General features: G+C 45.7%; 1 protein-coding gene across 5 annotated transcripts in view; it reads left to right on the forward strand.

Annotated features, from left to right (window-relative positions):
* Positions 1-12,395, forward strand: part of SETD5 (SET domain containing 5) — a 66,144-nt gene extending 53,749 nt beyond the window's left edge. For 4 of the 5 annotated variants that reach the window (XM_037385283.1, XM_037385284.1, XM_037385282.1 and 1 more), the window contains 5 exons: positions 1,310-1,777; positions 3,582-3,868; positions 6,924-7,057; positions 10,869-10,942; positions 11,167-12,395. In XM_037385283.1, coding sequence (XP_037241180.1) covers positions 1,310-1,777; positions 3,582-3,868; positions 6,924-7,057; positions 10,869-10,942; positions 11,167-11,766 — 1,563 coding nt within the window. In that variant the 3' untranslated portion in view covers positions 11,767-12,395. Of the gene's footprint in view, positions 1-1,309; positions 1,778-3,581; positions 3,869-5,627; positions 5,729-6,923; positions 7,058-10,868; positions 10,943-11,166 lie in introns of those variants that run through there. The other variant, XR_005103884.1, reaches the window with a different exon arrangement.
* The last annotated feature ends 1,678 nt before the right edge of the window (positions 12,396-14,073 follow it).

Consider the following 14,073-nt stretch of genomic DNA (forward strand, 5'->3'; position numbering starts at 1 on the left):
GACTGGAATTTATTACTCGCTTGTTGACACTAGTGGGAAAAAAGCATTGTGAAGACTTGTTATGTCTCAGCTACTGAGGTGAAGGCAAGAGGTCTGGGGACCCTGGAAATACCATCATCAACTTCAGCCCCAGCCCAGCAGATAAGTGGTGTGTAATATTTACTCAGTACAAGCAAAATGACTGCTGGGGAAGAAAAGGGAAGGCATTCATTACTGGTTTTGGCTTATGAGGACACAGTGTTGCACCTGACCTGCTTTCTTCAGCCTTAATTTATCACCTGCTCACTCACAGATTTACAATGTTGAGGAGATGCCAGAAGGTAGTATTTTTGTGTACCTGCTGGCCTGTTGTAAAGTAAGAGGTGAAGTAGCTTGCTCAGAGACTGTTTCGTAGTAGAAAATACATGCTCATCTCCAGTGTGATAGATTCCTCTGCTGTATAACGTCTCCAAGTAAACATTCTCAGCAGCAGCAGCAGTCTCAGTAGCAGAGCTGGTGCCTGGTGCTGCTGTGTTTTTCCCTAAGCACCGTAGTCCTGCAAAGAGGATGAAATCTTGTCAGATATGCTCATTGTCTGAGGTCCTGACATATTAACATTGTGAAGGAGATGATTATGCTGTTGCCCCGAAGGGTTTTTTTGGCACTTCAAGTAGATAAATGGATATACTGTTGTGTCAGTGTCTAGTGCTCCAGAAACTGTGTCAGCACAAAGATGATGCCATTATGGTTTTGTTAGAGAATGTAAAGTGTAGAAATGCAGTATAAATGAAATGAATGTACTATTGTTAGAGATTTCCAAAGTTCACAATAAGTGAAAACAAATAGCTTGGAGGTTCTGGGCATTTTATTGTTAGGAAGTTAGTAGTGGCTGACTTGGGACAGGCAAGAAGTGGGCTAATAAAGCAGCAAATGGACAGCAGATCTTTTCTGTTCTCCCCCCATAATGAACCTAGCTAGTGCTATGCGTTAACAATGACTTTGGGACATACGAGGCAATTGGAAGTGCTGGTTTTTTCTTCACTGACTGCCCGGGGATAGTGCTGAGCCTCATCCTTTTGCTACAGTAAGATTGTTAAAGGGGAAAGGGCATCTCATACTGGACAGCTAAACTGATTTATTATTTAGTCATTGCCCTGTAGCATGAGCAAAGCAGTGCAGGGAAGGACCAAAGGGATAAGAAAGAAACTGGCAAAGCAGTAAGCTAGCATTGTACAGAGTACTTTCTAACTAAAGTTTCTCTCCCCACCCTTGCCTGATCTTTTTCCTGACTTCCCACCCCCATCTCCTATATCCTTCTTGGATTTTCCAGCTCTGCCTCCGATCTGACCTGGATTTAAAGGGTGGGTACCTAGATTCCAGTGCAAACACCTGCCCAGAACGGCCATCGCTGCTCAGCTTTGGATCCTCTGATCTGGCTCCACAACCCTCCATAAACTCTACTTCAGAGATGAACTTCCCAGGAAAAAGTGGGGAAGCACAGATGCTGCTAAGAAGCTCTGATCAGGCTTTTCGGACAGAGTTTAATTTAATGTATGCCTTCTCCCCATTGAACGCTATGCCACGTGTAGATGGGTTGTTGCGGGGATCTCCTCCTTTGGGAGAGAGGAAGCCAATGAATTCGGAAGCAGGATGCTGCAGCTCTCCTGCCGAAGGATATTTCAGCAGACACGAGTCAGGGCTGCTTAAAGAGACAGTGCATGGATCCATGTCTCCCTGCAGTGAGAGGGCTTGTGAAGGTGTCAGATCTGCTCCCCAGAACCCGCCACAAAGGAAGAAGGCAAGTATTCTTGTAAAAGAACTGTTAGATTGCAGGAACCTAAGTGGGGAAGAGTAAGTAAGCACCATGGGAAAGACGTACAGGGAGAACAAAGAGAGCAGAATACAACTAGAACATAGTCTGGGTAAGTAATCCAGGCAACCAGTGCCTGGATGAAAACAGTCTAAAAGTTCTTAAAAAAGAGTGAGCTACCCTTTAGGCAGGATTTTGATGTGAGAGGTGGAAGAAGACGACCACAATGAAAATACCTCTTCAAGGAGCACAGAGAGCATGATGCTAGCAGCTTTCATAAGCGGTTGTTAAACTGAGGTAAGACACAGAGCAGTAACACAGTGCAGCTGTACTAGTTGGTGGAGGTGTTATTTATCAGGATGAAGAAGGTTGTTACTAGGAAAAACAGGGTCTAATGTTTCAAAACAAAACACAAGCTGTTTGTTAGAACATATTAGAACATTTCCATTAATATGGAAACATAGTTACAGTGCTAGAAAAGTAGATGAAAGTTGTTACTTCAATTGTAGCTCTTAACTGAAACTGGGAATGTTGTTTAAAGAAAGCAAATGTGTATTGGTTTCTAATAGCACGCCAGTGACCCTCATGGGACTAAAACTGAGTGGAAATGAGCAGTCAGGTGTTGCTATAATAAAACTGGGTGCTCATGGGTCAAATAAACATACGCTTGTGTAAATGTATTGCTGCCTTTTCCTGTGCTTGGGTTTTGTGTTTGTTTGGTTTTGGTTTGGTTTTTTATTGCAAGTGTGGTAACTCAGATCACTTGTATAAATGTCCAGCTGGATGGAATATCTTATTTCCATTCCATTTCTGGAGGGTTTTGATTTTTTTTCCTTCAGTTTTCTTTTAAAGTTACACTTCTCTTAAAACCTTTGTATGCTGAGTTACTTTTGGAAATACCCTGTTCAATATTTTAGCATCGTAAAGCCTTCTGTACAAGCATTGAGTCATAGCTGATAAATTCTTCAGCAGAGCTGCCTTCTGTGAGTTCTTTATGGCTCTCTGCCTCCTAATAACTCTATGAGGAAGGCACACTGAAAGGTAAGTGCTCAGCTGAAAGTATTTGTGTATTTTTGTTTCTGCTGTCCCTATGTTATGAGACTGCATTATCTATGACCTTTTGGTCTGTGTCTTTGAGAAATCTGAGGCTGCTTTGCACAAAATACACACTGCCTTTGCTAAAACTAGTTTGTTTAAGTGGTAGTGCTGGAAGTTTGCAGTACCACCATAGCAAAAACCTGCTCTAAGCAGGTTAAAATTCTGTGCAAGGCTTTACCAAGTGTTTAGCATTACTGTGGCTGAACTAATACAGATGAACAGGAGACTCTGAAGATACCAGTTCTGTGAAGAAGGCTCTTATTATCTGTTTTGGAGATGTACAGATACTGATAAACATTGCCTGTAATGTCACAAACCAGAGTGAGTGAGTGAAGTGTTGACAGGAGGAGAGTATAGAGGCTTGATGCTTGAATATGCAAGTGTATACTGAAGAAAAGTGAAAATCCATGTTGTTAGAGAACCAAACTAGCTATATATTTCCGCTGAAGTATTGGTCGTAAAGAGTAAAACATGGGTGAGCGTAGCAGTCAGTGAGTGGTCCAGATTTGTACCACTTAACTCTTCATCCAGAGTGTCTGCAGATTCAGGAAGATTTTATAATCCCAATATACCTTTTAAAAGTTTCATCTGCAAACCCAGAGAAATAGATTTTTAAACCGGTGTGTGGTCGTGTTTCTCCTCCTGTCCTTGTCCATTGCATTCCCTGACTCATGGCTGTATTTTTCTTTCTCAGGTATCTCTACTAGAATATCGCAAGCGGAAACAAGAAGCCAAGGAGGGAGGCGATTCGGTGCGATGTGCAGGGACTCCTACCCGACAGGGCAGCAGTAGTTCTGTGACTGATACAGACGGCAACAGCCTGCCGGGCTCCGTAGTACGAACCCCATCCTCCCCACAAAGTGGCTTCTCCCCTTCTCATCCCTCCCTGCCTCACGTAGAGGACATCAGCCCACCAGACTCACGGGGGGCTAGTTCCTCAACATCACTCAGCAAATCCCAGGAGAACATCAGCAGTAGGTGGTGAGTGTTATCCTTCCAAGCAAGCCAGAGATTGCTCCACAGAGAAGGACCAAACTCTCTAGGGCACCTTTCCATAACAGTATGTGCGGTTGGATGGATTCAGTCAGGTCTCTTGACATTGTTCTCTTTTGTAATTGCTAAACAGCTGTGAAGGATGCCAGCAGCCTTCTCAGCCTGCCCTTTAGTTCTTGGTTTAGGTATCAAAAATCTATCTTGAAATATATGAAGTTAAACAGTTGTGTCTCTTCTACTAGTTTACTTTTCAGGTTTCAAGTTTGAAGGTCTTGCTCTTGCAATGAGAATTTAATCCAGGTCTTTTCTTGCTGAACCTCCACTCTTTTTGAACATGAGCAATATTGTCAGCTCCTGTTCCGAAGGAAAGCTAACAGCACCCTCTGCAACTTTGCATTTGAGAAGCAGGGACAGTGAAATAAGTCCAACTTTCCTAATGCCTTGCACATAGAGCTTGAAGAGCGGTTACTAAACTGCAGTTGGTGGCTTGGCAAAGGCATGGAAAAACCACCTTTATCGTGTTACCATGAGAAGGTTTGATAAGGGAAAGGCTGGTCTTCAAACACTTTTGAACTTGATAGCAATGTCTGGTCCAAAAAATTAAGTACTGAAGCACTGAAATGTAGAGTATTGTGTTATAGTGTCAATGCAGTGATGGTTAGGATGTTCTGCTGATTAGAGCTATGTAGTACAATGGCTCTGCTGCTTTGTATTCGAGTTCTGTTCATGCACGCCACAGGCAAAAAGGCGTCCCTTTCTTAACGCTAATTCTCCAAACGAGCAGCTATGTCACTGCTCACGTAATGGCAGGGGAATGTACAAGGGAAGAGGTGCTAAGCAATGCTGAAGGCAGTGAGAAGTATGAATTCTGTGTTGAAAGTGCTTGAGAAACATAGTTTTGGGTGAACTTGCAGGAGTAGTAAGGTCTGTTTCCTTCCCTTTTCCATCACTCCTCAAGCAGAGATTAATAGAAATAATTTGTCTTGTACCTCTCTGACAGTACTGTGTCTGCCGGATGACCTTCTGCCACGTGTTGGGACTGGCCACGGCTGAGGCAGGCAGCTGATGATTAGTTTATAATCATTGTTTTATAATCAAATATTACTCTGTGCAAGTGTTGATATCCTATGCCCATCTCCTCCTGTGCCACTTCCTTCTGCCTGTAAAAGGGTGAAAGAAAAACCTAGCTGAATGAAAAAAACCAAAACACCCTGGTTTGGGGTGAGGTGTCTGTGGCAACCTTGCTGTAGTACCATGTTTTATATTCTCTGAGCTTCATCTGCTGGTCCTCAGCAGGTGCTCTGGCTTCTGTTTCTCACATGGTTTCATGAGTAAGTATTGTGTGGAAATAAAGACTGTATTGTTACGGGGCGCTGGATATAAAGTTGAAACCATGCTGATACACTTTGAAATAGGATTAAGCAGATTTGCTGCCTTTTAAATTCTTGTTCTGTGTTTTAATGGGCAAGGCTAACAAACGTGCAGTCACCTTCTACTTTTAAAAAATATATCAGAAACTGCCTGTTACTGAGTTAAAGTTGTGACCCAATTTCATCTTTAACTCAGAGTGCTTAAATTTCAGATAAATTTCCAGACATTCACAATAATACAATATTAGGGACAGAAGAAAATGGTGGGAGCTAAAATTATGTGCCTTAATTTTTAGAGTTGTCCAGATTTTTGCTGAATTCTACAATAATTGCCAATAGCTTTCATTTAAAAAAAATTAAGTTTCTGTCTCTTTCAGTTGCCAAGATACAGCCATCACAATGTAAACAGATGTGCTGCTGCCCAGTAAACCCAGCCTTGCAGAAAACTGTCTCCAGCAAAACAATAGCAGCAACGAAGGTGTGAATTCACCCCCTCACCCCATTCACCTCCATGAGGTGTGAACTCTGGCCCCTTCTCTGTTTGCTTCAGTGAGGGGTGAACTTCAATGTCTGGGCTATTTATTTAAAAAAAAAAAAAAAAGAAAAAAAAAGAAAGCAAAGCTAATGTAAAGCGCAGTTTTCAGTATATCTTTAAAAAGAAAAAGCACTAAACAAAAATATGTTAATATGGTGTTAAGCTGCATGCTTACATGGTATGCAGTGCATTTAATATTATACTAAATATATAAATTCAGGTATTTTTAAGGCGCACATTCTTCAATGTCTAGGGTAAAGGCATTGTGAATCCCTGGTCAAGATGCTTCTATCTTATAGGTTAAAACACATACTTTTAAAGAGATTTGGTTGGCCCTGTGCATGGCAGATTGAATACTGACCCAGGGGTCTGGGGTTTGTTTGTGGCTCTGTTTTTCTTGTATAGATTGTCTTTAGGAAAGCCACTTCACCTCTTTTTCACCCTCAGACCAGACACTTGTAATATATAATGGGACAAGATCTAGCACCAATCTTGAGCGGAGAGTTTTCACATTGCAAAATAAATGGGACAAAGTAACATTAATGGGCAAAATGGCCAAGCTAACTCTGCTCTAGGAACATTGCATTAACTGACTGTACTGTCTTGAACACTGTATTATCATAAAGGTATTGGGTTTGCTTCTTTTTACTTTGAATAAAGGTAATCTGTGCAAAATAACTGCATCTAATCTTAAAACAATACCAGGATTTTCAAAATGCTGTTGAGTCTTGAAACAATTTTTCTGGGGGAAGGTGTCCTGTAATCAGGTGATCTACTGAACTGGATGTTTATACCATGTTTTTGGTAAGAGTAAAGACTTTGTTTTTCTGAGGGCAGTGCTATCGTGGTAGCCAGAAACTGGCAGTCTAAAATCCCGCAGGAGGTTATTTACGTTGCAAAATCAGTTCAGAAGTTTATTCCTCATCTGTCTATAGAGAGCTGGTGATCTCTGATCCCTCCCTTCTGTGGTAGGGGTTTGCATTTGCACTAACATCATACCAGTGAATTTAAGCAGAGACTGTAAAGACAAGCCTGTGTTGTGATTATACCAAGGACCCCACAGCCCCCTTGTGCGTTGGTCACGTTGCTGTTGGCTGTGTAATAGCAATCCTCAGCCGTTACTGGGTTTTTGTTGCAGGATGGTCCCAACATCAGTGGAGAGGCTTCGAGAGGGCCGAGGCATACTTGAGAAGGTGCTGCGAAGTGGTGCAAAGGTATCGCAGAGAAATGAATCCTCACCTACCTGTGACAGTGCTGTCGAGAGAGACACAGGTAGGAAAATGGAATGTTTGAGTACTTGGTTGGTGGGAAATGATGGGCTCGGGTAACTTCACAAACTTGTCTGCAAATTTAGTCATACCTTCGTCTTTAACATTATCAATGCCTTATAAGAGCCTTTTGCAAACTATACTTCATTGTTATTCAGATACTGCTAAAGCCTATATCCCTCTTCTGTTAGACCTGGAAGACCTCCAGGTTTCTCCAGGGTTTGGATTCAAGACTGCCTGCATCTTGGCTCTGGCAGAGACAGTTTCTTTGTCCTTGGACGGCTGGGTTACGCAGAATTGCCTCAGTTGCCCCTATGTACTGTGGATGAAAGTGCTATCATTTAATAATTCTAGTGGGCTGAACATTCAGGTAAATGTATTAGCACAGTAAAATGCAGGGGTAGGCTTTAGGCAGTGCTAAGAACTAATTTGACTTTCAAGCCTTACTTCTATTTTGAAGTTACTTGATTCCCTGAATTGTTATATTTGTCAGTTTTGTGAAATGCACCTCCTTACTGAGATGAATTCAGTTCTGTGTTGATGTTCCTTTCTTCTCTGAATAAGGTGTTGTCCTCACCAAGTAGCATGCAGGATCAGTATTTGTAACTTGAGCTGAAAATATGCCCCTCTTTTATCCATCTGTGATGTAAAGGTGAGATGTGACTTTCTGAGAGACGGACAGGTGATTGCCTAATTTCTCAGCTGTGAAACAGTTATTTTCCTTCTATTTACTTTGCAGTCTCTGTTGAACATGATTGTTTCTCTCTGACAGATTGCGCCCTCAGAACCCTGATCACATTTGGGACTTACGGCAGTGGATCATCATATTTAAATAACTTAGTCTGTGTGTCGCCATGAGCCCCGACTGCCTCATAGCTGAGGACTGTTGTTAGAGACCCCTGACTGATACAGCTACAGCTTGCTGATGATTTGTAGTAGGCATCTGAATCTCTGGAATAGAGAGCCTTGTCTTGTGGTATTTTAGACGTGGAAAGACTAGAGCCTCTAACCCAGGCTAGCACAGAACGCTCTTTGGGTAACTGAGCAGCAACAGCAACTTTTGCCTTTGGAGTACTTAATTTCTGAGCATTTTAGGGCAGGTTTGTATTTATTTAATTCCAAATCAAGACTTTTTTCCCCATTTCCCCAGGTGTATTTGAGACCGCTTTCTGAAACCGGGCCTCCCATCTGGGGTTTTCCTATTTTTGTGCACCTAAGCAGATCTCCTTTCAAATGCTTTTTATTCATCTGGTCTTGAGAGGCAATCCTCTACCCTATCAAAAATGTCATGGTTTCCTGGGACCCCACTGGGAGTCTTTTCCCTAACTTTCTTAAACCAGTGGAAGTGGGTTTCATGGTGGCTATTTTTTAGAAGGGTAGGCGAAATCCAGGCTCTTGCAACAGGCCTTTTGCCCACTGTAATCTGTACAGCTCTGGCTCTTCAGTCTGATCCAAGAGTTAAGCTGCAGTTAAACTTTGATCTGCATCAATCCGTTCTTCTTTCTTGTTACATAAAACCCATCCCACTCCAAGTTATGAAAAGTTAATGCTGTAGCTGACAAAAGTCTTTTTGTCTCTTTCATCCTAGCGCGGCAAGAGAATTTTTTTCTGGTTTTGCATACTCTGGCAACTTCTTCAGTAGCTTGTTTAGATTCAGTGAGCCACCTTCCCTCCCCCAGTTGCTGGTCTGCTTCTTGGTGAAAGAAATGGGTGGCTGAGTCCCTGCCATTCCTCGTAGCACCTGTAGGAGTTGTGAAGATACACGTTTACTTGATGCTGTAACGGATAATATGAAGGGAACAAAAAACCCCAAACTTGGATAGTTTGCTGATGGGGCATGTAGGAATGAAATGGAATTTGTGTGCATGCCACACTTCTGAGAATTGCAGCTGCTCTCAGTTAAAGCTGTCACTTCATATATGCTTTAGGTTGACACAGGCCAGTACTGCCGAGAAAAACAGTTCTTCATGTCCTTCCTTGTGCAAGTATTAAGGAACGGTGGAGGGAAATGCTGGCTTTATCTTTCAAGTTTACCTAAAGCAAATTCAGGAAGGTTAGAGGTTATTTACCCTTTGTAATACAGAGTCTTCCGATAGTCGTTAACTTGTCAAGGTTTTTTTCTGTGAACAGGCACTGCCAGTAAATCATGCAGCACTGATGGTGTGCCTGGCCTTTTAAGAAACAATTCCTTCTAGAAATCTTTAGATTTCTTCTGATTCTCATACTCAACTTCTGTTAATCATAATGATCTCCTGGACTGAACAGTTAGTCTCTTCTGTGCCTGACTGCTTAACAAAGCATGCCCCAAACTTCCAAGTTCTGCCTTTCTGCAGTGCAGTACTTCGAGTGTCACCTACAGCAAACAGCTACTCAATGCATCTGATGTTATTTCAGAAAATAGGTGGCGGCACAGGACACATGCTGGAAGCTTCACATCCTGGTCTCTGGGCAGGTCCTGTGCCCTGAGGAAGAAGGCTTCTGAGCCTCAGCAGCAGACAAGGCAACTCTATCCACATTCCCATTTAGCTAAGCCAACAACTGTGATGTAGCACAGAGAGAGTAACTGCAGGAAAGCCATGGGCACTGCTGACACTGGTGCCTGTGCCAGTGCAGCTGGTGCCAAGCCAGACCTGTCTGGCAGAAGTGAAGAGCAGACTAAGGCAGCGTGTCCTGTTTCATGATTGAGACACATCTGTCATATAAATTTGATACTAATACCAACACTGTTTTACCAAGGCATTTCAAACGTGGCTGCTGAGAATCCCTGGGATGCTGCAGATAAACAGCTCTGTCTCGTTAGACTGCAACATAGTTCTGATGTGAAATCTTCTAATCCCACCAGTTTCGCTGCCTTCTAAAGAGAGCATGATCACCAGCTGAACCCCGTGGTTACCATACTAGCAACTGAAAAACACACGTGGCAAGGCGGCTGGGTCGTTTGCAGTAAGCTCTCCGTGCCTACCCCAATTTAGGTTGAGTTGTTTGGTAGGACAAGAAGCTCGCTCACCCTCTAGGATACAGGTGCTAGAAAGACTTGCTCTGTCAAGAAGCAGCTTATTTCTCTTGATCTCTCACGTAATTAAGGTGGATCAGTGTGTACTGTGCTGCTGGTACCCTTCAAACCTCAAAGCATTTCCATCATCTTGGGCTGTTTCAAAACCAAGCATTTCTGAGGTCTCAGAGTTACTCCATTTGGAGTAGCTCAATTGACTTCTAAAGCGTAATCCCCAAAACAGCAGCAGGGGTGCTGTCAGCCTTGGCAGCGTGGGACCTCACTCAGTCTGCGGCGGTGTCTGGATCTGCCTTTGAGGAAAACCTGCAGCAGGATTCTGCTGACAGCAATCTAAGAAGGGACAGTTTTATCTCCCCAGCTGTAACTGTAGCCAATGTGGATTCCTGTGACCAAGGCTGAGTGGGGAATTGCTGAGTTCTTAGAAACTGTCTTCAGCCTCTCGCATCCTTCTGAAGAGCCGAGGGAGCCCAGGCTGTGGCTGTGCAGTGTCACCAGGTGTGGCCATGCAGATTTTTTAGTCCAAGGCAGCTGAGCTTTGCGCTAAACCAGAGCAACTGGTGTAAGGGAAGCAGCAGCTGCTAATGTGTATGGCTGGTTTACACACGTTAAGGTTTCCTGGTTGCCTTTGCTGGGGTTCTTCAGTTTCTGAAATGCTGATGGCTGGAGAAGCTGCTCTGGTCTCAGCTGTAGCTGGATGCAGAACAAGACAGCTGGGGGGGGTGCGCAGGTGTGGTTTGAGAGGGAACTGTTGTGGCCTCAGTCCGGAGGGTGAGGTTTAACGCATCTTGTCTGTACATTGCAGACACAGCAGAAGGAGACACTCCAGAAGTCCACAAAGGACCAGCAGTTTACAGTCCTTCTCGATACAGCTACCAGGTGAATTCTTTCATACATTTTCTGCCCATTCTGAAATAAATCTTTCAACAGGATTAGGGAGGAAACTGGGTTTGGCTGCCAGTTATTCCTAATCCTGCTGCACTAAGCACCTTTGGCATGAGAAGGAAGTAGGAAATGGTGAAGTCAGTCTGACATGCCTTTTCCTTTTTTTTTTTTTTTCTGTTTTCCTTTTTCCCTCCCCCCCCCCCCAATGACTTGTTCAGCTCCTGCAGTCTGACAGTCCCCAGGCAGAATCACAGACCCTTCTCCAGCAGAGTTCCTCCCCCTACAGAGGACACCTTACCCCATCTCCTGGATACAGCTATCGAGCAGCAGCACAGAGGACAGGACACAGCCTCTCTCATGGTTCCTCGGAAACCTCCCTCTCCTCCACCTCGTACTCCAGCCCTGCCCACTCGGTCTCCACAGACTCCTCTGCCCTGTTTGCAGGGAATTCGGGGTATTACAGCAGCCAGCAGCACTCTGGCAGCATCAGCGGCAGCCTCCTGAAGAAGAGCTGCCCTGCTGCTGCCAGCCCAGCACAGCAGACAGCTGTGGACTCTCTTTCCACAGAGTCGGGCTCCCAGCCCTGCACAGGCGCATCGGGCACCTCCTCCGCTCCCCAAAGTGCTAGGTCACTACAGTCAGACTTGCGGACTATCAGCCTACCGAATTCTGGGCAGTCTGTTCTCTACCAGGGCTCCCGGGGGGCAGTGATTTCCAATGCACAACACTATTCGCACCGCGGGGGAAGCAGTGTCCATCAGTACAGACTTCAGCAGCTTCAAAGTTCTGGAGTAAAGACTCAAACAGGACTTTCCTAGGGTTGCCTGGACTCCAGGAGGACAAAACTGCCCATAGCTCCTTCCAGTCACCTCTGGAAGTGGCTCCTGGGCCAGTGTTGGGAGCTTGCACCTGATGCTGGAGAGCCAGGGGTCAGAGGCTGAGGTCTGAAATGCACGGGTGAGATTTGTGAGCAGTATTGGCCTCTGGCCTTGTAGGAGAACACAAATTTCTCTGAGGCAGAGACTGTAGCAAAGCTGTTCCCTGATGCGTGGGTACATTGCAAAAAAAAAAAAAAAAAAAAGAAAAAAAAAAAAAGAAAAAAGAAAAAAAAAAAAAGGAAAAAAAAGCAAATGGTTCAAGTGCAATGACTGTGGTGCAGCCTCTGTCTCTTGTCCGTGCCCATGGCCATAGTCACTCATGCAGTACGGACATCTTTTTGAATAGGAAAGCAGTTTAAAGAAAACATGGGGGGAAGTTGAACTCCAATCCCAAAGCTCTCTTATAGGTCAGGTTCTCAGTGCGTTCTGGGGAGGGCTTTAATCCGTTACGATCATTCCAGTCACAAGCAGACGAGCGCACACGGCTGCCTTTGGGCCTGGGTCGTGACTGCCGCGGTCGGAGCTTTTTCCAGGACAGCAGTCTCCGCAAATGTGAACTAGCACGGGGGGGTGGGGGGTGGGGGGGGGCGGGGGGCGGGGGGGTGGGGAGGGGGGCGGTTGGAGTGTATGTGCCTGTCGCTGCAAAGGATCTGGGATGCACTGTCACGTGCTGCTCTGACGGGCGCAATCACCGCATCCGTCGCAGGTCTGTGAACAGGAGCATTGCTGGGGCGGTGCTGCCGCGTGCCACCGCGCCGGGGGTCTCTGGCTGCCAGGGCGCAGACACGCTGGGGGTGACCAGGGGCCTGATAAGTAAAGTGATGCTGCGGCAGGTGGGGGACTGCCTGGCGGAGGAGCTGGGGGCTGCGGAGAGGCGGTGGTTGGGTGTTCGGTGGGGACCCGGGTCTGTGCCGAGCCGGAGGCTGTCCATGCGGCGCTGTGCGGGATGCCTTTCCGAGCCGCCGCCATCGCCCACCGAGCGTGGCAGCAGAGCCAGCCCAGACACAGTGCGCTGTCTGTTCAATTCCATACGATTGCCAGCTTCTTTCTCACTTGTTTACTGTAATATCGGGCGTGTTTTTATTTATCTAATTTTATATTCAGTTATAACCATAGTAGGTTAGCTAATATACGACAGGTGTCATCCCTGGTGCTGCAGTGGAACTTCTCCTTTCTCTTGGATAACAATGCTGTGAGTCTGTCTCCCCTGTCTTTTCAGATGCACAGTCTTCTTCCTTTTTTTAGGACTGTTACAGATTTCTCTAATTCACAATTGAAATCAGGTGTTTGTTCAACCTAGGGGAGACTTTTAAAATATTGAAACAAAGAGTAACTTTCTCACACTGTCTGGCTGTGAGCGTGTTGGGATGGAACTTGTCACCCCGCAGTTGGGTGTCTGTATACTGTATAAAATAGGTGTAAACTTCACTCGGCTTAGCCCTGGGGGTGCAGCCTCCCCTTTCGTGCTCTGAACAGCACAGGGCAGGCGGGCTCTGCCCTGCCGGGTGGCGGGAGGGGGCTGGGGGGGCCCTGCCCAGAGGCTCTGGCACCTTCGGGCACAGCAGGGGGGCAGGAGGGAGGGACCCTGGAAAGCTCTTGGAAAGGTGGGGGCTGTAGCTTCTTACTCTAGTGGAGTTTTTACACCATGCTGTAACATTTGAACTTTCACAAGAGATGTAATAATTTTGATAATAAAAATACTTAACTTGAAAACCAGTATTTTTGACAGTTTCTTTCCATTTCCTTACCACCTTGAGTGCTGCTGCCCGGGTGGTGGGGTGAGGCAAGGTGCATGTCAGTGTCCTTGCTGTCCCTGCAGGGTACACGAAACCTCTCGGGAGCAGCCCTGCAGAGCTCCCTTCTGCCAGCGTTTCGGGTGAAACCGGGGGCTGCTCTGGGGGCCACCATTCCCGAGGACAGGGAAATTCCCCAAGCTTCCTGGCTGGAGCATTGAGACGGTGGCTGTGCTGCTGCTCTTCTCACTCAGGTTCATTTGGGGAGGAGGTGGGGTGGGGGGTGTCCCCTGTGCTACCGCACCCGCTTCAAAACCTGGTTTCTGGTGTGCTGGTGCCCGGGCCTTTGCATTTTCATACTGCTTGCCTTTTCCTTAGGAAGGCCGAGATGGGCTGAGCCAGGAGTGGGACCTGCCTGGTGTGCCTGCAAGTGCCATCCTCACAGCTGGCACACCTGAGGTGTCCATCGCCTCCGAGGTTGGACTGCCCTCACCATGAAAATGTTCCCTCGACA

The sequence above is a fragment of the Falco rusticolus genome, chromosome 4 (genome assembly GCF_015220075.1).
Source record: "Falco rusticolus isolate bFalRus1 chromosome 4, bFalRus1.pri, whole genome shotgun sequence".
Classification (NCBI taxonomy): domain Eukaryota; kingdom Metazoa; phylum Chordata; class Aves; order Falconiformes; family Falconidae; genus Falco; species Falco rusticolus.